The sequence below is a fragment of the Hylobates moloch genome, unplaced genomic scaffold (genome assembly GCF_009828535.3).
Source record: "Hylobates moloch isolate HMO894 unplaced genomic scaffold, HMol_V3 SCAFFOLD_10, whole genome shotgun sequence".
Lineage (NCBI taxonomy): Eukaryota > Metazoa > Chordata > Mammalia > Primates > Hylobatidae > Hylobates > Hylobates moloch.
Window position 1 is genome coordinate 3474169 of NW_026652285.1, and position 24354 is coordinate 3498522.

Here is a 24354-nt window from a genome sequence, read left to right on the forward strand (position 1 = left end):
GGAGTAATACTTCTCATTACAAATCAATAAATGCACATTTTGAAACACATTCATGTCATGCAAAGTAAAACTGGCCAGCATCTCCACTGGTGCGGTGGCTCCCAGATCAGATGAACTCCACTGGACCAAACTTTGCAACATCAGATTCATCAGTCAAAGCAAACCTTATTACAGAAAATTGTAATCTCTCACGTTATTGTAAAATAAGGCAACAATTTGCAATACTCAACATAACTCGGTAGAGATGTTTAGTTCGATACGATTTTATTTAAAAATGTGTAGTGTACAGCTGAGGGAGGGATCTGATCTTTTGTTAAATGAAACCAATTTTCACAGTATATATTTGGCCATTTTAGCTTTGCAGTGAGTAATAACGAAAAGGAAGTTTCTGTTCAAGATCCTCACTCCAGCACACTCAGCCAGGTGCCTGGCAAGATGACACATTTCCTGGTCTGAAGCTCACAGCCAATCCTTTCACTCAAGTGGAACACCAATTCTCCAGGCATACACACATCTTATTTTCACTGCTCTACACAGGGCCCTGAGAATCCTTAATTTTAAAGTTGGGAAAAACGTGAAAGGATTCCTTAACTCATTGTCTGTGACAAATCCAACTACCTTTTAACTCTTAACAATTCCAAGTATAAAATACTTGAAATTTACAAGATGCTCCATTTAATGGAACTCAAATGCTAAAAAATAAGGTCAAGTAACATGCTTTAATATTTTTAAATGTTACTTAAAACATTGAGACAAGATAACGCAGCACATTCTTGGTATTATAAACTCCTACTGACGATTGCTACTTGATGGCCAAAAACATTTAAAGAAAGAGAAGAAACCATACTGGTATACAACAATATCTGCAGGGAATGTCATGTTTTACATTTTGTTAACTGAAATTAAACCTGACAAAAAAACCAAAGATCTACAAAACCGACACCCATGTCATCTTAAATGATGAGGTAGATTGTTTCCTCTGCAGTAAAGTGAAGATAACAAAAAAATCCATACAACTTCCAAATCCTCTTAAAAAAAAAAAGTTCGGGTTATAGTCACTTTCACAAACAAGACATTCATAAACTATAAGGTGGAGAGGTCATACTCAGGCAGGTTCTGTACTTGATGTGTTACTTGGAGATTCAATAATCAGTCTTGGGTCAATCAACTCTCTCCAAAATACAGTGATCTGAGGAAAAAGACAAAATACCCAGTTTAGGCACTTCATTTTGAGGTCATACAGGTTTTAGTAAGTTAAAATTTTCAGCCAAGTAAATTTTCCATCTGTGTAGAATGATTGAAGAACAGGAATAGTTTGGGTTCCAATAAACTGAGTTCAACTGCAGTATAGTAACTCTTTAGGCCAGGCGCTGTGGCTCGCACCTGTAATCCCAGCACTTTGGAAGGCCGAGGGGGAGAAATGCATGAGCCCAGGAGCTCAAGATCTGCCTGGGAAACCTAGTGAGACCCCATTTCTATTTTTTTTTTAATTAAAAAAAAAAAAAAAAGAGGCTGGGCATGGTGGCTCATGCCTATAATCCTAGCACTCTGGGAGGCCAAGGCAGGTGGATCATCTGAAGTCAGGAGTTCAAGACCAGCCTGGCCAACATGTGTCTCTGCAAAAATACAAAAATTAGCCGGGCGTGGTGACGCATGCCTGTTGTCCCAGCTACTCGGAAGGCTGAGGCAGGAGAATCGCTTGAACCCAGTAGGTGGAGGTTGCTGTGAGCAGAGATCGCGCCACTGCACTCCAGCCTGGGTGACAGAGTGAAACTCTGTGCTGGGAAAATAAATAAATAAATAAATAACTCATTTACTTAGAAGGAAGCTAAATTTTACATTAAACATATTTCATCTTTCTTTAATTAAGAGCAGGAGATGCAGGGATTGCAGGAGGGAGTAGCTCCCCCAACCCCTGCATTTGATCTGCCCTGTGGACAGGTGGCCTGGAGACCTTCTGGGAACTAGATGTGGTCCAGATGGGTATCACTAGGCTGCTGATGCCCTTTTGCGCTGCTCTGTAGTTCTTATCCTACACTACCTAAAAACAGGAATTATTTCACAGCCCACCAAGAGAAAAACACTAAGGCTTGGTCCTATGAATGAATAATGAGGGCCATCTAGTGTCAAGAAAGGTAATTACAGGCTTTTTGTTTTTGAGACAGGGTCTCACCTCTATAGTCCAGGCTGGAATGCAGTGGCATTCAGGACTCACTGCAGCTTCAACCTCCTGGGCGCAAGCGATTCTCCTGCCTCGCCCCCACCACCCCCAAAGGTGGCTGGGACTACAGGTGTGTGTCACCACTCCTGGTTAACTTTTGCATTTTTTTGTAGAGACGGGGTCTCTCCATGTTGCCCAGGCTGGTCTTGAACTCCTGGACTCAAGGGATCAGCCCGCCTCAGCCTCCCAAAGTGCTGTGATGACAGGCATGAGCCACATTGCCCAGCCTAATTACAGGCTTTCTATTCTACTTCAAGCCTCTGTTTAGGGCATAGAGAGAAAAGCCTCCAAGGTTTAATTTTCCAATGAGGTTTCCAATTTCAACCAAAAAAAACTATTGCAAATAAAGAAATACAGGAGACCAGGCCAAATCTGCTGATACTACCACAAACACTAAAAATGTGTTTCTGGAATAAATCCCTAAAAGTGTCATCTACCTTAAAGACAAGGTAAAACATACAGTCTGGCTAGGGTTTCTCCAAGTTCACACTTCAGAAAAAATATGTTTGCAATATTGAAACTTACAGAATAATATCTGTAACATTTCAAGTATAAACACCTTAAAAGAGAGCATTTTCTTAAATCTAACTTCTATTTAATGCCACCGTAACCTAATGAGCTAGCCACTGCCAGCAACTCTGGTAGGTCTGGCTGCTCAAAAAGGTATAAACCAGCCGGGCGCGGTGGCTCACGCCTGTAATCCCAGCACTTTGGGAGGCCAAGGCATGCAGATCACGAGGTCAGGAGATTGAGACCATCGTGGCCAACACAGAGAAACCCTGTCTCTACTTAAAAAAATACAAAAAATTTGCCAGGCGTGGTGGCAGGCGCCTGTAGTCCCAGCTACTCGGGAGGCTGAGGCAAGAGAATGGCGTGAACCCGGGAGGCGGTGCTTGCAGTGAGCCGAGATCACGCCACTGCACTCCAGCCTGGGTGACAGAGTGTCTCAAAAAAAAAAAAAAAAAAAAAAAAAAAAAGGTATAAACCATATACTTCCTAAAATGGCAATTTAAGGATTTAAACAAAGTCAGAGGATGGGATCATCATTTTATGTCACTCTTCAAACTGTTGTGCTATTATAAGTTGGAACTCGGGCCAGGCACGGTGGCTCACGCCTGTAATCCAACACTCTGGGAGGCCTAAGTGGGCGGATCACTTGAGGTCAGCAGTTCGAGACCGGCCTGGCCAACATGGTAAAACCCTGTCTCTACCAAAAATACAAAAATTAGCTGGGTGAGGTGGCAAGCGCCTGTAATTCCAGCTACTCCAGAGGCTGAGGCACGAGAATCACTCGAACCTGGGAGGTGGAGGTTGCAGTAAGCCAAGATCATGCCACTGCATTTCAGCCTGGGCAACACAGTGAGACTCTCTCACAAAAACCAAAAGTTGGAACTGTGGTAACACTTGGGGGATAGTGGTGACTGCAAGGGGACATAATAGAGGCTTCTGGGAGTGGGTGTTATATTCTATTTCCTGATCTGGGTCTGGTTACATGGGTATGTTCATGTGAAAATTGTTCAAGCCATGTAATTATATGTGCTTCTCTGAATGTGTATGCCAATAAAGTTTCTAAATATGCTACCCTTTCCTACTGGAATCCTTATATAGCTATAATTTTAAACAACTGTACACTCTTAAAGAAAAGTTTGTTATTTGTGCATCTTATCACATAGGCTCTGTGAGGGCCAAGATAGCGCCTATTTGGCACTTGGCACTGGTATTGCCACACCATAAGAAGGTCAGATTCCCCCCCAGGGCCTGTAGTGCAATGTCACCTTCCAAACCACAGGTAATTGGTCAAGAGAGAACGAATGGCCAAGCAACGCAAGAAGAGAAGCACACCTACCTTGCTCTCCTGTGTCACAGCGTACTCCACTACCTCGGCTCCATTTTCATTGTGATAAACTAAATCAAATTTCCCAGGTTCTCTCAAGGCTGAAACAAGAAGATAGGGAGGAAAGAGAGTAAGTCATTTTTCAATAGTTAAAAACGTTCCTCTACGGGGAATTTATATCATTAAGAAAACAGCCACAAACAGTCAATTAACGTGAAGGCTGGGTATGTACAGGAAAGCACGGGATGCTCAATACAGGCGGATCCTGAGAAAAACCCTGGACCAGGGGGACTTCTCAGCCATTTATCAGAGAAAATCTTTCCTTCATAAGCTTGATGAACTGTCATTATACTACCAGAATTGAATATGGCACCACAAGATAATCCCCAAAATTAATTATGTGTTTAAACAAGGGAAGGTAATATGAAATGCTGCTCTGTCCTTAGAAATCACATATGCTTCCTACTATTTGGTAACACAGGCAGTCCCCCCTTTTTTTAAGACCAGAGTTTTGCTTTATCGCCCAGGCTGCAGTGTAGTGGCACAATCTCGACTCACTACAACCTCTACCTCCTGGGTTCAAGTGATTCTTGTGCCTCAGCCTCCTGAGTAGCTGGGATTACAGGCATGCACCACTATGCCCAGCTAATTTTTGTATTTTTAGTTGAGACAGCGTTTCACCATATTGGCCAGGTTGGTCTCAAACTCCTGGCCTCAAGTGATCTGCCCGCCTCGGCCTCCCAAAGCGCTGGGATTACAGGGGTGAGCCACCACACCCGGCCTCAGTCCTTGCTTTCTATGGTAAAATGGGACTGGAAAAATGATTGTGCAAACTGAAACCATGCAAAACAATCTTAATAATCAATAGGAAAAATTATTGTCTTATGAGTTTTAAAAAATTTTGCCAAAACATTAAAAACCTTTACTACATAGGGAAATTAAAAAATAGTAAAGTAAATACACTGTACTTATGAGTACACTGTAATTACATTAGGAACACTGAGAACTAACTTTCTTTTTCTCTTTCTTTCTACACGTTTTATTTCTTTGTAAGAAACTTGTCAAGGGGAGTTTGAACAGTGCTTGTGTTCTTGCCCTGTAACTTATAATACAGAGCAAGCATCTTCTCTCTGCTTTGTACAACTGTTGTACTCTTTTCTAAGTTTGAAACTGCTTTCTACATTTTATCCTTTGAACTTCTAATGTCATGAAATAGCTCAAAGAATTTATTTTTTACTTTGTAAAATCTTTGTTTTTGCTGGTGTCACTTTGGGGACATTTTCATCCTTTTTGCCACGACCACTTTCCTCATTTATGTCAACAAGTTCACCTTACTGGCAGTGTCAACATTCCTACAGTGAGCTATTTCTTCTACAGACTCTCCTTAAACTCAGTTTGGATGGCACTTTCAGCATCACCACTTTTGTTTCTTTGCTGTGCCTTTATCTTTGTGGGCCAATTCCCTACTTCGATTATACGTGTTGTAAAATGTCATGCAGGTTTATCAGTGAGAGACAAGGAGGCACCACAACTGCATGCTCTGCTCTGTATGTGAACTGAATAACAGATGCACGGTGACCAGTCACTGATGGACTCTGAAAGTACTGACTTGACTGGTAATGGATCATGATGCGTATCTGTTACTTATGTTATACGGTGATATGTGGACTAAAGAGCTAGCTGTACTTTATGCACTTACAGTTAACATATGCAATGTTGCTGGGGGACTGGTATTACTTAACTAAACCAGGGTAACTGAAATTTATGTATATCAGAACCACCACATCAAGGACAAGTGACATTGCTATTAGAGAACAGATAAATCCATTTCTTTCTTTTTTGCTTTTGAGACAGGGTCTTGCTCACTCAGCCTGGAGTGCAGGGACGCAATCATGACTCACTGCAGCCTCGACCTCCTGGGCTCAAGTGATCCTCCCACCTCAGCCTCTCAAGTAGCGAGGACTACAAGCATGTACCACCACACTCAGCTATGTGTTTTTTTTTTTTTTTTTTTTTTTTTAAGACAGAGTCTCACTATGCTGCCCAGGCTGGTCTTGAACTTCTGGGCTCAAGTGATCCTCCCACTTTGGCCTCTGAAGCCAGTTCTTTTTTTTTTTTTTTTTTGAGATGGAGTCTTGCTGTCGCCCAGGCTGGAGTGCAGTGGCACGATTTCGGCTCACTGCAGGCTCCACCCCCCGGGGTTCACGCCATTCTCCTGCCTCAGCCTCCCGAGTAGCTGGGACTACAGGCGCCCGCCACCTTGCCCAGCTAATTTTTGTATTTTTAGTAGAGACGGGGTTTCACCGTGTTAGCCAGAATGGTCTCAATCTCCTGACCTCGTGATCCGCCCGCCTCAGCCTCCCAAAGTGCTGGGATTACAGGCATGAGCCACCACGCCCGGCCGCCATTTCCTAATGCCCTAAAGAAGAAAAGTTCTAAGTGGATGTCATCACTATTAATCACCTGACAAGCACTGATCAGGCTGTATGTACAGAATTTCACAGTGGACAAACTTTTCTGTCCACCATTCCTAAGAAAGGGGATTTCTATAAATGAAACCTCATCAGAAGAAAGGTAGGAAACCTGGCCAGGCACGGTGGCTCATGCCTGTAATCCCAGCACTTTGGGAGGCTGAGGCGGGTGGATCACGAGGTCAGGAGATCGAGACCATCCTGGCTAACATAGTGAAACCCCGTCTCTACTAAAAATACAAAAAATTAGCCAGGCATGGTGGCAGGTGCCTGTAGTCCCAGCTGCTCCGGAGGCTGAGGCAGAAGAATGGCGTGAACCTGGGAGGCAGAGCTTGCAGTGAGCCAAGATCGCCCACTGCACTCCAGCCTGGACAACAGAGTGAGACTCCATCTCAAAAAAAAAAAGAAAGGTAGGAAACCAGTGTAAGTTATATATAAACATTTACTTAATATCATAAAGGAACTTTGTTCAAAAACTCTTTTGACTGATTACTGTTAGCTGAATCTTTTATTCAATCCCTTATTTAAAAATAAACAGAAGGCCGGGTGCGGTGGTTCATGCCTGTAACCTCAACACTTTGGGAGGCCTAGGTGGGTGGATCACGAGGTCAGGAGATCGAGACCATCCTGGCTAATATGGTGAAACCCCGTCTCTACTAAAAATACAAAAAATTAGCCAGGCATGGCAGCGGGCGCCTGTAGTCCCAGCTACTCGGGAGGCTGAGGCAGGTGGATGGTGTGAACTCGGGAGGCAGAGCTTGCAGTGAGCCGAGATAGTGCCACTGCACTCCAGCCTGGGTGACAGAGCAAGACTCCGTCTCAAAAATAAATAAATAAATAAATAAATAAATAAACAAACAAACAGAAAACAGGCTGGGCAGGGTGGCTCACACCTGTAGTCCCAGCACTTTGGGAGGCCAAGGCAGGTGGATGCTTGAGGCCAAGAATTCAAGACCAGCCTGGCCAACATGTCAAAACCCATCTCTACTAAAAATACAAAAATTAGCTGGACATGGTGGTGTGTGCCTGTAATCCCAACTACTCTGCAAGCTGAGGCATGAGAATCGCTTGAACCTGGGAGGCGGAGGCTGCAGTGAGCCAATATTGCGCCACCACACTCCAGCCTGGGCGACAGAGTGAGACTTTGTCAAAAAAAAACAAAAAAACAAAAAAAAAACAATTAACTGCTTTAGGATCTTCTAAAGGAAATGGGATCCCCCCTGCCCTCTGGCCAGGGACCCCTACAGTACAGCCCAAGTTAAGCTACATATTATAAAAGCCCTCTTATTCCAGGCATTCAGTTCCAGTAACAGGTGGGGTTCATCAGAGATAAAGCCAGTAACCATTTAAAATGATATGTGAAAGTGTATGTATACACACTTTAGACATTTTGTTTTGACTTAATATACAAAAGTATACTCATTTGACAATCTTTTGAAATAGAGCTGAGTAGGTCTTATGAGTTCACTGAATAGAGCTCTTTTTTTAATAAACCATACCATTGTATTGTCTGCAATTTCCACAATTTACAGTTTTGGGTTTTTTTTAATTTTTTTTGAGACTGAGTCTCGCTCTGTCACTCAGTCTGGAGTGCAGTGGCACGATCTCGGCTCACTGCAACCTCCACCTCCCGGGTTCAAGCGATTCTCCTGCCTCAGCCTTTCCAGTAGGTGGGATTACAGGCGCGTGCCATGATGCCCGGCTAATTTTTGTATTTTTAGTAGAGACAGGGTTTCACCATGTTGGCCAGGATGGTCTCAAACTCCTGACCTCAAGTGATCCACCACCCTTGGCCTCCCAAAGTGCAGGGATTACAGGCGTGAGCCACCATGCCCAGCCTGGGTTTTTCTTAAATAAGGCAAGATTGCAAAAATTTGCAAGGCAATCTAAGTGCTGAACCTTCCTCAGTTTTTACAAAATTCCTCCCAATCTTTTATAGCTGGCCCACTCATCCATAATTTCATAGCATTTCCTGAGTCAGCATTCAACTTAGGCTTCCCAGGAATAATTCTTATAATCAATTTTCATCAGTTCATATAATCTTTTATGAAATTATATAATTACAGTAATAAGAACTAGCCCAACAGCTTTGGAATATATCCAACATCTCTATGAGCCCCCAGGGCTACAGTGTGCTGAAAGAAGTGGGGAGCGCCAGTTATAGGGAGGCCAAGGAAGAGAACATCTCCTGTGTATAAAAGCTATTTATAAACCACTGTAGATAGAGTCTACATTTTCAAATTCTTTTCTAAAAGCGACTCACCAGGTAAGGATGAAAGAATTTCTATATCTACTTGCTGGGTCTCTGGATTGTGGCTTAATATTTTTCCTTCCTTTCAAAAATAAAAGTCCAAGTCAAAATCAACATGTAAAACACCGTGAATATACTAAAAACTACTGAATTGTAGACTTGAAAATGGTTAAAATGTTGAATTTTATGTTATGTGAATTTTATCTCAGTTGAAAAATTAAAAAATAAATCCACATATAAAGAAAATAAAAATAGGTGGACTGATAAACACTTTATGTGAATATACAGAAATATCTTCAGAGGCAAAATAAAACATTTAAATCATAAATGGCAGATGCTACCTTAAATAACTCGATGGAAGTAAAGATTACAACAGGGAACCAAAAGTGACTGAATAAGGGAAAAGGAGAAAAAATCACACCAGGTTGATATATTCAAGTGAGCATTGACCATCACAGCATTCATCAAGAGAGACTAGATATATCCTAATGGTGCAGCCTCGGTTCCTGATGCTTTTAGAACCCTTCTAAAACAGTGATCACAACCCCCCAGGAGAAACCAGAAGGCACTTTATCACTGATAAGATCCCAATTCCCCTTCTCCCAGGTCTCCAGGTGTGCGAGCTGATTTTCTAATGCATCAAGAGGATGCACTGCCCATGCGCATGGGCCATGGGGAGACACATGGTAGCCTCCGGGGATACATACTGAGAAGCCAAGCAACCAGTTCCTCCTGCCTCTACCTAGAATTTCTAAGCACAGTCAACAGTGTTTTTTAAAACCAGACTCAACAGGGAATCAGGGGCTTGGGAGACTACATTTTTGAGTACAGAATTTTTAACCAGTTTAATTTTTGGAGACAAGGTTAATGAATAAAGCAGATGATCAAGCTGGATAACTGCGTCTGAGGTCAAAGCAAAAAAGTAGGACCAATTTTCATTCTTAAAATGATTTTGAAAGCAATTTCAAAAATCTTCAAAAAATTTTGCCAACTAAAGTAGGCAAATCACCTTCCAACGTCAATAACTATGAAGACTAATACCAATTTAATATGCAATTTTTTTAAGTCTCGTTTTGTCACCCAGGCTGGAGTGCAGTGGCATGATCTCAGCTCACTGCAACCTCCACCTACCAGGTTCAAGTGATTCCTGTGCCTCAGTCTCCTGAGCAGCTGGGGCTACAGGTGCACGCCACCACGCCAGGCTAATTTTTGTATTTTTAGTAGAGATGGGGTTTTGCCATGTTGGCCAGGCTGGTCTCGAACCCCTGACCTCAATTGATTCACCTACCTTGGCCTCCCAAAGTGCTGGGATTACAGGCACGAGCCACTGCGCCTGGCCGTTAATATGCAATTTTTAAAAATCAGTATCATCTAGAATTACAATTTATAGAGGTTGTGGGATGTATCAATACAATGTTCATTTCCATTTCCTCATATATCACACAATTAAATTAGTTATCTACGGTAGGATGACAAAACACCCTGGTTTGTTCAAGACAGGTCTGTACATCTTTCCAGCATAACTATTAATAACACTCCCTTTGACTCACAAGTATCCTGATTTAGGTGATAAATTACATGATCACCTCATCCATAGGAGATAGTAAGTGCCTAAGAAGATAAAAAACAAAACACCAACGACCTAGAACTAACCCACCAGATCCCTTCATTAACTGATTCTTCCAGCCTGCTTTTGAGGAAAGATTTTTTTCTTTTTTTTTTTTTTTTTTTTTTTTTTGTTGAGACAGAGTCTTGCTCTGTTGCCCAGGCTGGAGTGCAGTGGCGTGATCTCGGCTCACTGCAAGCTCTGCCTCCCGAGTTCACGCCATTCTCCTGCCTCAGCCTCCCGAGTAGCTGGGACTACAGGCACCCACCACCATGCCCCGCTAATTTTTTTTTTTTTGTATTTTTACTAGAGAAGGGGTTTCACTGTGTTAGCCAGGATGGTCTCAATCTCCTGATCTCGTGATCCACCCACCTCGGTCTCCCAAAGTGCTGGGATTACAGGCGGGAGTCACCACACCCAGCCTTGAGGGAAGGTTTTTATAAAGATTTTAAAAGTCTTCCAAGGCATCAATCCAGATTAAATCAAATTCCCTTGTGTTTTATCTATGTTACTATATTAACATTACCAATTATTACCTTAAAAAATGGTCTTACATTCCATATAGTACATCAAAAAAAAGAAAGAATGCACTTTAACAAGATTTTCAACAAAATTTTGGTGGGTGAAAAAGAAACATGTAATTCTGTGATCCCACTGACTGAGTTAAGCTTTTACTGAACTATGAAAAACCTCACATGCCAATATAAAGACTCATACAGATATTAAGTAAGTAAATTCCATGAACTACCTGTGGTTAACTGATAATGCAAAAGAAATCATACTAGATCATAATAACCAGAAGTAATTCACAAATATGTAAAATAGAGTCCCATGATGAAAATAATCAAATCTTCTTGCTGAGAACTATTTATTTTCTTTCAAAGTTTAGAATCATGAGGGAATGAATACCCAAATAAGTTGGTCTAAACTAATTAGAAAAAAGTAACTAAAAAAATTAAACTGGCTGGGCATGGTGGCTCACACCTGTAATCCCAACACTTTGGGAAGCCAAGATGGGATTGCTTGAGCCAAGGAGTTTGAGACCAACCTGGGCAACATAGCAAGATCCCGTCTCTATGTAAAAACAAAAAATTAATATATTTTTTTAAAAAGTAAAAATTAAGCTCATCATTCTCCTACTCTATTCTTCCCAAGTATAAGGTAAATAACACTAGGAGACTTCCCAGTGATACTATTAAAAAGTTGACATTTCGATTAATGTTTTCATTTTCTACTTTCTGGTATTTTTATTTAGTAAAAAAACAAATCTGTATTATCCATACAAGTAGTATTAAATATGACTTTAGTTTTATTAATATACTGACAACTTACTTTTAAATAAACATCCTTACCTTGTAGTCAGAGACATCAGGAGAGTAACTGGATGTTAGTTCCAAAAGCTAAAGAAGAAGAAAAAATCCACAAATACATAAGCCTTCTTATCCTCTCACATTCCCACAGCTCCTCCATCATGCCATGTTGGGGTGTCCACCCCCACCAGTTTGGGAGCCCTACCAGGAACCCATGACAACACTGGGGTTCCAGTGGGAAGGGCTTTTACAAACACATTTAACCTGATTTGCTAAGTAAGTTTACTTGGAAGGGGAATGAACCTTCTTTGCTGTGACTATTGTTTTGAAATATACCTTAAATGCAATCTTTTCTCCAACTTGAGGGGCAGCTGCTAACAGTGGTAACAGACTATAGTCCTTCTTGGGTGTCTCTACTGGATTCTGAAAAACAGTGTTAGTCATGTGACATCATTACTGGTGAGAAAATGTGAATCCACGACATGAACTCCACACACATTCTAAGGGGAAAGGGAGGAGGTAACTTACAAAAAATAATACTTACCTGGATAATAGTAGATGAATTTGTTACCACGTCATTTAATTGCTGTTGCCTCTGGTTGTCAGTGCTTCTATTTACAACACAGGAAACAGGATGCCCTCGTCCTCGACCTCTCCCCCGCATACCCCGTCCCCTAGCTCCCTTCCAAGAAAAAAGGCTCTCTTCTCTACCCCATCCTCTTCCTAAACTAGCAGGGAGAGACACACTGGGAGAAGGACCAGGAGCCTGTCCACCACCATTTGAGCCAGAACGCCTCCACCCAGCAGCACCTGCAGTCTGTGATGACAGCCCTGGGCCTGGACGACCTCTTCCTGCAAAAAAGCCTAGTGTCTTTAAGAAACCCGCAGCACACTCCGGGATGCTCGATGACATCACGCATTGGTCATCTGACTCTGAACTAGAGTCTGAACTAGAAGATGTTGTTCCAGAGGTCTTGCCCTTGCTGGGGGTAAGGCTAAAGCCAAGTTTTATAGCCAGTTTGTCTGCAGTTGTATTTTTGGTAGAGGGTTCTTCCTTTGATAACTCAGTTGGTAATTTCTCTGAGGAATTTCTGGCCTCCAAAGTGACTTTGCTGGGACCATCACTGATAGATTCATCACAAGACTCAGATTCCGAGGAGGAACTGGGACTCTCTTTTGAGCAAACGCTTACACTACCTTTCCTTTTGGCTTTAACAAGGCTGTTTCTAGCAGAACCTTTTGGAGAACTACATCTCTGATTGGCCCAGTCTTTCACTGCCTGTATTTTAGGAGACTTGGGATTCTTGGCCTTTTTTTTATATTCACATTTCTCTTTTTTCTTTGGTGATTTTCTTTTCGTCTCTTCGTTATCATCACCCACTGTGCCACAGGTTGCTTTATTTTTTCTCTTGTTTTTTTTGCTGACAGTCTGATCTGTGACAGCTTTTGGTTCCAGATCCAAGACCTTCTCATTATTGTTATTGTTCTCTTGACTCTTCCAATGCTTCTTTGAATATTTGTAATCTGGTTCAGTTTCTTCATCCTCCTCTAACTGAAATGCCCGCTTCTTTGCTTTTCTAAGAGGTAAATTAGTGTCACCATTACTGATGACTACAGAATTCTCAGCAACTCCTCTCTCTTCTAATTTAACTCTGTCAAAAGAACAAGAGAGAAAGCTAGAGTGAGCAATTTGTAAACACATCTCCAGGACACAGTTATATACTGAGATGACTCTACAAAATGTAACTCCATCAGTCAATGAAAAAATGTCACATCCCTTAAAGACAAAAGACTCTTTCTGGCAAAATGGCCTATATAATAGCATTATTCACAGTCAACTTTCAAATGGCTAGTTTTATTTATTGAATAGCTACTGCATCCCAAATATATTTTATACATTTTTCTCTAAACACCAACACAAAGTAGGTATTTTTAATTTTACAGATCGCAAAATTACAGCTCAGACAAGTTACTTGCCCTAAATCTAGAGCTGATAAGTAGCAGAAAGGCAATTCAAACTTCAGTCTGTCTAACTTCAAACTCACAATCTTTCCACGATATGCATGTCACCTACCCTAAAAGGTGATAATGCTGATTATCCATTTTGTTTCAGAATGTGGGCTGCTTTCTTTAATAAGATTTTACTCTTGTTTTAAGTTAGGTGAATACTAAACAATTTATGTTCTCTGGGGTAGTGACAGCCATCTGTACAATTCCATGACACTCTGTGAAGCTTAATTTTATGTATCAATTTGTCTGGGCTATTGGGTGTCCAGATATCTGGTTAAAATTATGCTGGCTCTTTTCACACCACCACAGTGGTGCACATGAATATACTGGCTGATGCTCTCAAGAGCATCAACAAAGCTGAAAAGCAAGGTAAATGCCAGGTTCTTATTAGGCCGAGCTCCAAAGTAATTGTCCAGTTTCTTATTTTAATTTTAATTTTTTTTTTTTTTTGAGACGGAGTCCCAACTCCGTTACCCAGGCCGAAGTGCACTGGTGCATTTCTCAGTTCACTACAACCTCTCCCTCCCAGGTTCAAGAGACTCTCGTGTCTCAGCCTCTCAAATAGCTGGGATTACAGGCACCTGCCACTATGCCTCGCTAATTTTTGTATTTTTAGTACAGATGGGGTTTTGCCATGTTGGCCAGGCTGATCTTGAACTCCTGGCCTCAAGTGCTCAAGTGATCCGCCTGCCTTGGCCTCCCAAAGTGCCGAGATTACAGGCATGAGCTATCGCGCCCAGCCCCATTGTCCAGTTTCTAACTATAATGATGAAGCATGGTTACACTGGCAAATCTGAAATCACTGACGATCACAGAGCTGGGAAAACTGTTGTGAACCTCACAGGCAGGCTAAACAAGTGTGGAGTAATCAGCCCCAGATTTGATGTGTAACTCAAAGATCCAGAAAAATGGCAGAATAATCTGCTCCCATCCCACCAGTTTGGTTTCACTGTACTGACAACCTCGGCTGGCATCATAGACCACGAAGAAGCAAGACGAAAACACATATGAGGAAAAATCCTGGGATTCTTTTTATAATGATGTAATACATATTTACAAATATATTGCCTCAGTGGAAAAAAAAATTATGCTGGGAGTATGTGCAAGGTTGTTTCTGGATGAGATTAACATTTAAATTGCTAGACTGAGTAAAGTACACTGCTGTTTCCAATGTGGGTGGGCCTCATCCAATCCCTGCTGAAGGCCTGAATAGAACAAAAAGGCTGAGTAAGGGAGAATTCGCTTCTCTGCCTGACTCTTCAAGCTGGGACATCAGTCTTCTGCCTTCAAACTCGAACTTGAACTAGAAATATACCATTGACTCTCCTTGGTCTATAGCTTACCAACTGAACTTAGGACTTCCCAACCTCCACAATCCTATGAGCCAATTCCTTACAATAAATCCCATGTCTGTGAGTGAGTGTGTGTGTGTGTGTGTGTGTGTGTGTGTGTGTGTGTGTGTGTGTGTGTGTGTGTGTGTGTGTGTGTGTGTGTGTGTGTGTGTGTGTGTGTCTGTCTTACTGGTAATGTTTCTCTGAATAACCCTACTTCATCCAAAGTTTCACTATAGGAAAGCAATTTTGTTCCTCCATCAACAGGCAACAGCTAATCCTCGTATGTGCAGTCTGATGATGATGGAAGTCTTGAGATTGTCCTCGATGTTAAGCAAATTGTAAGTACTCAAAAATGCCTGTTGGCCAGGCACAGTGGCTCACGCCTATAATCCCGAAACTTTGGGAGGCTAAGGTGGTAGGGTCGCTTGAGCCCAGGAGTTTAAGACCAGCCTGGGCAACATAGGGAGACCCTGTCTCTCCAAAATACAAACATTAGGCTGGGCGCAGTGGCTCACGCCTGTAATCCCAGCACTTTGGGAGGTCAAGGCGGGCGGATCACAAGGTCAGGAGATCAAGACCATCTTGGCTAACACAGTGAAACCCCGTCTCTACTAAAAATACAAAAAATTAGCTGGGCGTGGTGGCGGGCACCTGTAGTCCCAGCTACTCCGGAAGCTGAGGCAGGAGAATGGTGTGAACCTGGGAGGCAGAGCTTGCAGTGAGCCGAGATTGCACCACTGTACTCCAGCCCGGGCAACAGAGCAAGACTCCATCTCAAAAAAACAAAAAACAACCATTAGGCAAGCATGGTTTGCACATGCCTGTGGTCCCAGCTACCTGGGGGGCTGAAGTGGGAGGATCACTAGAGCCCAGGAAGTCGAGGCTGCAGTGAGCTGTGATTGCGCCACTGCTGAAAACACACATTATACTTACAAGGCATTTACATCCAGCTATATATTTCATCAAGTTTTTTTTAGTGGCCAGGGAAAGATGTAGACAATCGTATTTGAAAATAAAGAACAACTGGTGAATGATAGGAGCATATGTTACAAACATTCTTTAAATTTTTTAAGGCATAGTAATCCCGTGGATTTACCTCAATGTGGTAGTTGAAAAAACTCCTCAATTATTTGTCAGAAAACATAACTATACAGACACACAAATCAAGATAAAATAAAATAAGAGTTACTGATATCAGGAGTAGGAGAAAGAGAGAAATAAAATGCTGAGTGACCAGGGATTTTAAATTATAAAAACACATTCCCCTCTGTTCCCAGCTGGGGACCTTGGCATCTAATAGCAAGGAAATAATTCTTAATCTGGCAAAAGCCAGTTTGGCATCCTGTGAATCTAAGAACTACCACGGAAGCGCTACAATATCAGATTTTTTTCTTGACATTTCTGATCAATTTGTTTTCACTTGTAGCAATGATTCAAGCTTCAATTCTGAGACGACCAAATAGGACCAAACTTTCTGTCAAATGTTGAAAATGGTTGCAAGACTCTGTTCAGTCACTGTGGTTTATTAAGGCCCTGGAAAACAGCACATGTAACATCCAGTTGATGAGAACCCCTTCCTTCCCTGGAAGCTGGCAACACCCTCATCCTTCCAAAGCAGCTCTTGGCATCGTCTCACCCATTCTTAAGACCATGCATTGGCCAGGTGCGGTGGCTCACGCCTATAATCCCAGCACTTTGGGAGGCTGAGGTGGGCAGATCACGAGGTCAAGAGATCGAGACCAGCCTGGCCAACATGGTAAAACCCAGTCTCTACTAAAAATACAAAAATTAACTGGGCGTGGTGGCGTGCACCTGTAGTCCCAGCTACTCGGGAGGCTGAGGCAGGAGAATCGCTTGAACCCGGGAGGCAGAGGGTGCAGTAAGCCGAGATCACGCCACTGCACTCCAGCCTGGCGACAGACAGAGACTCCATCTCCAAAAAAAAAAAAAAAGACCATGCATCTACAGCTATTTGACTTGAAGGTATGACCTGTGATTCCTGCAGCCCTACTACCTACTGTTCCCCAAGACATTAATTTCAGTTTTTAAAATATTAAGATTATAAACTGGTGTGGTGGCACATGCCTGTAATCCCAGCTACCGAGGAGGCAGAGGGAAGATCATTTGAACCCAGGAGTTCAAAACTAGCCTGGGCAACACAGTGAGCCCTCATCTGGGAAGAAAAAAAAAAAAAAGAAAGAAAATATTAAGATTGATAGGCAAAATACCATCCAGAGAAAAAGAAATGGTTCTCCTGGGTCTGCTTAGTTACCATTCCTGTCAGGTGCACCTTCCCTGGCAATATTCTCTATTTCTTTACCTGGATTACAGACAAAGAACAGAGCTATCCTTTTACAAACAAAAGTACATGCAGTTGTCCTTTCACAAGTAGAAGTGAATTACCTAGGTCACTAGTGATGAAAGAGAGTTGATTCCAAAAATCTTTAAAAACAGATCTCCACTTTTCTTTTTTCGAGATGGAATTTCGCTCTGTCACACAGGCTGGAGTGCAGTGGCATGATCTGGGCTCACTGAAACCTCCTCCCCCTGGGTTCAAGCGATTCTCCTGCCTCAGCCTCCCAAGTAGCTGGGATTCCGGGTGCCTGCCACCATGCCTGGCTAACTTTTTGTATTTTCAGTAGAGATGTGGTTTTGCCACATTGGTCAGGCTGGTCTCGAACTCCTGACCTCAGTTGATTCGCCCACCTCGGCCTCCCAAAGTGTTAGCGTTACAGGCGTGAGCCACCATGCCCAGCCATCCCCACTTTTCATTCTAACTCTTTGCAAGGCAAACTGGGTGGTATTATCAAAACGTTAAGTCCACCCTTAAAGTCTACAATTTACCTTCTAGGATTCTGTTATGCAGAAACACTGACATGCCCATCTGTCCAACCTGATACCCCCTACCCATTGCCTGCCAAGGCCAAAGTGAATGCCTGGGTTCAAATGCTATTTCTGCCACTGTAATTTTTTAAAAAATCACTACCTCAGCCTTTCTCATCTATAAAAATGGGGATAATGACAATAATTACAGTACTCAGTGAATTATTATACAGAGAGAGCATGCCTGACTCAGAACAAGTGATATCCAAATGTTAGCTCTAATTTTTATTAATACAACGAATGTTGTTAGTCCTATCATGGGTAAATTGGTGAATGTTTAAAAGTTGTACAAGTCTGTATAACTTTTCTGGAAGCTAATTTGATAGTACTTATGAATTTTTATATGTACCTTCTCTTAGACCAATGAGTATCTCTTCTAAGAATAAATCCAACTGAATCATTTTCCCAGTACAAAAAAAATACAAGAATATTCACTAAAGTACTATGCAGCAAACAGAAAAGAATGATGTACATCACATACTTTATATACTGAGATAGCCCATGATAGGTAAAAAAGCCAGATGCAGAACAGTATGTTATGATATTTGTATTTTAAAAGTATAAGTACATATGGTTGCACATGTATAGAAATCTGGCAAAGATATACCCCATACCCCAAACTTAACCAAGGATACTTCTGGAGAGTGAGGTGTGGGAAAAAGTATATGATAAAAGAAGTAGGAAACTTTTTACCTTGGACTATCCAAGGAGCCACTAACTACAGCAATGTGAAATGAGAACTCATCTCTAATATTTTGTTTTGTTTGAGATGGGTCTTGCTCTGCTGCCCAGCCTGGAGTGCAATGACACGATCGTGGCTCACTGCAGCTTCAACTTCCGAGGCTTAAGTGATCCTCCCACCTCAGCCTCCCAAGTAGCTAAGACTACAGGCATCCATCACTCAGCCTGGCTAATTTTTTTGTTTGTTTTTTGGGGGGTTTTTTTGTAGAACAAGGGTGTCCCTGTGTTGCCCAGGCTGGTCACAAACTCCTGGACTCAAGTGATCCTCCCACCTTGGCCTCCCAAAGTGTTGGTATCACAGGCATAAGCCAACATGCCTGACCCATCTCTAATATTTAATCAATGTGTTTTGTTTTGTTTTGTTTTTTGAGGTAAGATCTCACTCTGTCGCCCAGGCTGCGGTGCAGTGGCACCATCTCAGCTCACTGAAGCCTTTAATTCCCAGGCTTAAATGATCCTCCCACCTCAGCCCCCCAAGCAGCTGGGACTACAGGCATGTGCCACCATGCCCAGCTAATTTTGTTGTATTTTTCTGTAGAGATGGGGTTTCACCATGTTGCCCAGGCTGGTCTCGAATTCCTGAGCTCAGGCAATGGGCCTGCCTCGGCCTCCCAAAGTGCTGGATTATAGGCATGAGCCATGGTGCCCAGCCTTCATCAGGTATTAATTGCCAGAGTTAAAAGGGGCAGGGAGGACAGAATGCACTGTTTCCTTACAGAATTGACTCTTCAAAAGGGAGTTTCTCAGGCCGGGGACAGTGGCTCAGGCCTGTAGTCCCAACACTTTGGGAGGCCAAGGTGGGAGGACTACTTGAGCCCAGGAGTTTGAGACCAGCCTGGGCAACTTAGTGAGACCTCTCTACTAAAAATAAAAAACTGTACCTGTAGTCCCAGCTACTCAGAAGGCTGAGGCAGGAGGAGCCCTTGAGCTCAGGAGTTCGAGGCTGTATAAGCTAAGGTTGCGCCACTGCACTCCAGCCTGGGCAATGGAGTGAGACCCTGTCTCAAAAAATAAGGGAGTCTCTCTGAATCTACTGTAATTCTGAGGGCTGCACGATTAAAAAAAATTTTTTTAATTAATTAAAAAAATTAAAAACCGCCAGACACAGTCACTCACCCCTGTAATCCCAGCACTTTGGGAAGCTGAGGAGGGCAAATCACTTGAGGTCACAAGTTCGAGACCAGCCTGGCCAACATGGTGAAACCCCATCTCTACTAAAAATACAAAAAAAATTAGCCTGGCACGGTGGCAGGCGCCTGTAATCCTAGCTACTCGGGAGGCTGAGGCAGGAGAATCACTTGAACCTGGGAGGCAGATGTTACAGTGAGCCAAGATCGTGCCACTGCACTCCAGCCTGGGCAACAGAGTGAGACTCTGTCTCAAGAAAAATAAATAAATAAATTAATTAATTAAAATAAAATAAAAAAACCAAATCTGCCAACATCCTGATCTTGGACTTCTAGTCTCCAAGAGTAAGAAATAAATTTCCATTTTTTTAAGCCATACAGCCTGTGGTATTTTGTTATGGCAGCCCCAGCAAACTAACACAGGGAGCTCCAAGCCAATGGAAGCACCGCCTCCTCCTCCCAGGAGAGTTAGAGACCACCTTTAGGAACTCGCTGTCAGAAACCTGGGGGCAGACGAAGCCAGATTCCTGGGGCTTAAGAGAATGGGCTATGAGGAAACAGCAGTGGAATACAAGCGTGCGGTGCATCTAAAGCCTCAAAGGCTGTTTCTCAGGATTCCCACAACCTGGTTCCACTTTTCCTCATTAGACTTCTCAGTACTGCCAATGATCCCAACAGAATGCTTTGGCTGGTCAGACTCATCTTTTTACCAAGTCCAGCCAGCTTTTGTCTCTACAGCCGTGCTTTGATCATCCAACATTTCCCACCCATTCTTCAAGGTACTGCTCAATTCCCTAACCATTTTGTTCCATGCTGACCTCCCTTTTCTCAACCAGCTTCTGCACTTACCGGTATAACTTGGTCTAACTATTCAGTCTAATTGTCGGTATCACAGAAGGTAATATACAAAGGTATGAAACTCATTATTTGGGTCCCAGTCCAACAATATTCGGTACTTTGAGAATAGAGACTATGTTTTCTTCTGTAGCTCTGAAGAAAAGTGAATTTGTCAGGGAAAAACAATCATTGTGGGCATAAAACAACAAAAACAAAGATGACGTTTCCAGATTCATCTTTTTCTACGGTCTGCCCATTTGCCACTGAAGCCACTAGAGAGGTATTTTTTGCCACATGCAGCTATGCATTTGAAGCATTTAGGAAAGATTTGCCTGTCGTCGTGTTGTAATTATTACTTATAACAGTTTTCATGGTTTGTTTTTGTCATTGTTAACTTCATTATGAAGAATGTAATGCCCAGATGATTCATTAAATATAATTATAGTTAGCTAGCACAAGTTATTAACTCATTAGGCGAGAGACAGTTCAGAAAGTAAAATTAATAAGATGGGACACAATCCTTAGAATTGTAACATTTAAATAATCCTTGAATTGCAGAGAGAATAGAGACCTATTTCACAGTCAATAAAAAGGGGGAAAAAACTCTTTGAAATTTGGATTATTTCAAATTGTCATTTGAAACAGCTGAACATTATTCAATAAATCATAGCATCCTGATTTGAAGATGCAGTTACCATTCCAAATTAAATTCCCTGATGTTGTAAAGAAATCTTACGGAATCTGACATGCTTGAGGGTAAGGAATATTCAACGACAAAGGGCAGCAAGAGAAAACAGCCTGGTTCACAACTCTGGAATTAATTCACTGTAGCTGAAGCTTAAAGGGGGTGGGGGGAAGGAAGGCTGGCACAGTGGCTCACGCCTGTAATCCCAGTGCTTTGGAAGGCTGAGGTGAGAGGACAGCTTGAGCCCAGGGATTCGAGACCAGCCTGGGTAACATGGCGAAACCCTGTCTCTACAACAAATACAAAAATTAGCCAGGCGTGATTGCCTGGCCTGAAGTCCCAACTACTCGGGAGGCTGAGGTGGGAGGATTGCCTGTGCCCAGGAGGTCGAGGTTACAGCAAGCTATGATCGTACCACTGCACTCCAGCCTGGGCATGGGAAACCCAATCTCTTTATTTAAAAAAGAAAAAAAAAAAAGCCTGAATAAATCAGTCCAAGATATGAATCCAAACTGGAATGATCAGATACCATCATCTTACTGTGGCAACTCAACCACATTTCAGCAATTCATACTACAATTGCTCCTAGATACTCACCTCATTATCATTTTTTTAACTTCCAAAAGCATATTTAAGATTATTTTGTGTTTCCCAATTTACAGCCCAAAAGGACTCAAGACACTTATTTGAGAGAACCCCAAAATGTGTGGGTGAGACACAGAATGATACACCACCAGAAGTCTCAGGGGACACTGGGCACATGAGAACTAAGGTTGGACAACAGCATGTTATGAAGAAAACGCAACGATTCCCCTTTGTCAGCTTCCTGCACCTGACCCTGAAGGCCGCCATGGGTAAGGCCGGGTCTCCCGCACATCTGCACCATGGGCACGGAACACAGTCGTACAGTGCCTAGCTAAGCGTGGATGTGCTAAATCAAGGCTGAAAGAAAGCCTGGCCCTGCCCTTAGGCATCAGGGTTTTTCCAAGTTTGATTCTCCTGTCATCAGAAGCATCCCGGGAAGGATGCTCGTTACAGTGCAGATTCCAGCCAGGCCCGGAGGCTCACGCCTGTAATCCCAGCACTTTGGGAAGCCGGGAGGATCACTTAACGTCAGGAGTTCAAGCCCAGCCTGGCCAACACGGTGAAACCCTGTCTCTACTAAAAATACCAAAAAAAAAAAAAAAAAAAAAATTAGCCGGGCATGGTAGCGCCCGCCTGTAAGCCCAGCTACTCGGGAGGCTGAGGTGGGAGGATCGATTGAACCCGGGAGGTGGAGGCTGCAGTGAGCTGAGATCGCGCCACTGCACTCCAGCCTGGGTGACAGAATGAGACTCAGTCTCAAAAACAAAAATAATAGGAGCCGGGTGCGGTGGCTCACGCCTGCAATCCCAGCACTTCCAGAGGCCGAGGCAGGCGGATCAACTGAGGTCAGGAGTTCGAGACCACCTTGACCAATATGGCGAAACCCCATCTCTACTAAAAATACAAAAATTAGCCGGGCGTGGTGGCGGACGCCTGTAGTCCCAGCTACTCGTGAGGCTGAGGCAGGAAAACTGCTTGAACCCGGGAGGTGGAGGTTGCAGTGAACCGAGATCGCGCCACTGTACTCCAGCCTGGGGGACAAAGCAGGACTCCGTCTCAAAAAAAATAATAATAAAAAATAATAAAATGCAGATTCCTGAGCCCCAAAGTTGACTCCAATCAGGATCTCCGGGGTTCGCGAACGTGCATTTTTACAGCCCCACTCCCCTCCAACCCTCGTCCCCTTCCCCATCCCCCATCCCCTCCACTACCAGGTCTAGCGGCCTCAGGCCCGGGCGTGCGCAGGCGCGTCCCCCGCCTGCCGCCCACCCGGCCGTCCCGCTCCCTGCGCCGCGCACCTGAGGCAGTCGTTGTCTCTCACGAGGCGCGCGCTCTCGGCGGGGGGCAGGAGCCCCCCCTCCAGGTAGAGGCCTAGGAGGGCCCCAGAACTGAAGCCGAAGCGCTGGCGGATGAGACTAATGAGATCTGTGACGACTCGGCATCTGTTCAAGTCGACCAGAAGCCAGAAGGCCGTACAGTGCGGCGTAGCTGGCGGCGGGTAATCAAATTGAAGCCGTAGCCTAACCGTCTCGGAAGCTGCCATCTTGCTCGGTGCTCAACGGAAGCCGAGAGATACCACGGGGCTACCGAGAGGCGTGCTCGGGCGGCTCGCCCCTCCCCAGAGCCTTTGGCGTTTGCCACCTAGTGGTGGAACCTTGCTACTACAGGCTGCGTCTAGGCGAGAACTCGGAGCGAGGTTGATTTCAATTTTGTTCACGGCAGGACTGAGGAAGGCAGTAAGTGAAATGCCTTTATTACATTTCTACTGGGCGCTATGTAGGGTCTCCTAATTAAGGCAAGTCTATGGATAAATAACATTTCTCCTCAGCAGTAGTCTTCTAAGATATTTGCTCATCGACGTGAAAGATTTTTTTTTTTTTTTTTTAGACGGAGTCTCGCTCTGTCACCCAGGCTGGAGTGCAGTGGCGCGATCTCGGCTCACTGCAAGCTCCGCCTCCCGGGTTCACGCCATTCTCCTGCCTCAGCCTCTCCGAGTAGCTGGGACTACAGGCGCCCGCCACCACGCCCGGCTAATTTTTTGTATTTTTAGTAGAGACGGGGTTTCACCGTGTTAGCCAGGATGGTCTCGATCTCCTGACCTCGTGATCCGCCCGCCTCGGCCTCCCAAAGTGCTGGGATTACAAGCGTGAGCCACCGCGCCCGGCCAAGATTTTTATAAAACAATCGTAACACATTTCGCTGACAACATTTTTCATCATAATGAGTTGAAAAAGATGTAAGTCCTAGTGTGTTTTCAATGTTGAAATTTTGAAATAGCACTGTTAATCATTCTTCCAAATGTATCCAGTGGAATATAAATACCTTAGCCTTTTAATACCCACCACCAAACAAAAATGTCCTTGCATTTCTCACCAAATAAATAAATCAGTATTTACATTATTTCTTCTATTTTTTGAACTAGAATTTACATTTCTCCACGTAATATATATTAACTCCTT

The 24354-nt window shown here is 43.3% G+C and overlaps 1 protein-coding gene, 1 long non-coding RNA gene and 1 pseudogene across 2 annotated transcripts in view; 2 read left to right on the top strand and 1 right to left on the bottom strand.

Moving 5' to 3' along the window:
* Positions 1–247: 247 nt before the first annotated feature.
* COIL (coilin) lies at positions 248–23469 on the bottom strand. Its single transcript, XM_032162818.2, has 7 exons — positions 23194–23469; positions 12238–13345; positions 12030–12116; positions 11736–11783; positions 8790–8859; positions 4068–4156; positions 248–1189 (listed from the first exon to the last, which is right to left on the bottom strand). Exons 1-7 carry the CDS (start codon positions 23436–23438, stop codon positions 1106–1108), a joined length of 1731 nt encoding a protein of 576 aa, XP_032018709.1. The 5' UTR covers positions 23439–23469; the 3' UTR covers positions 248–1105.
* LOC131384464 (uncharacterized) overlaps positions 12635–24354 on the top strand; it is a 28137-nt gene continuing 16417 nt past the window's right edge. Inside the window, exons 1-2 of the long non-coding RNA XR_009215340.1 lie at positions 12635–12682; positions 15302–15375. This is a non-coding gene — a long non-coding RNA (uncharacterized LOC131384464). The remainder of the gene's footprint in view (positions 12683–15301; positions 15376–24354) is intronic.
* LOC131384463 (small ribosomal subunit protein uS8-like) lies at positions 14015–14741 on the top strand (annotated as a pseudogene).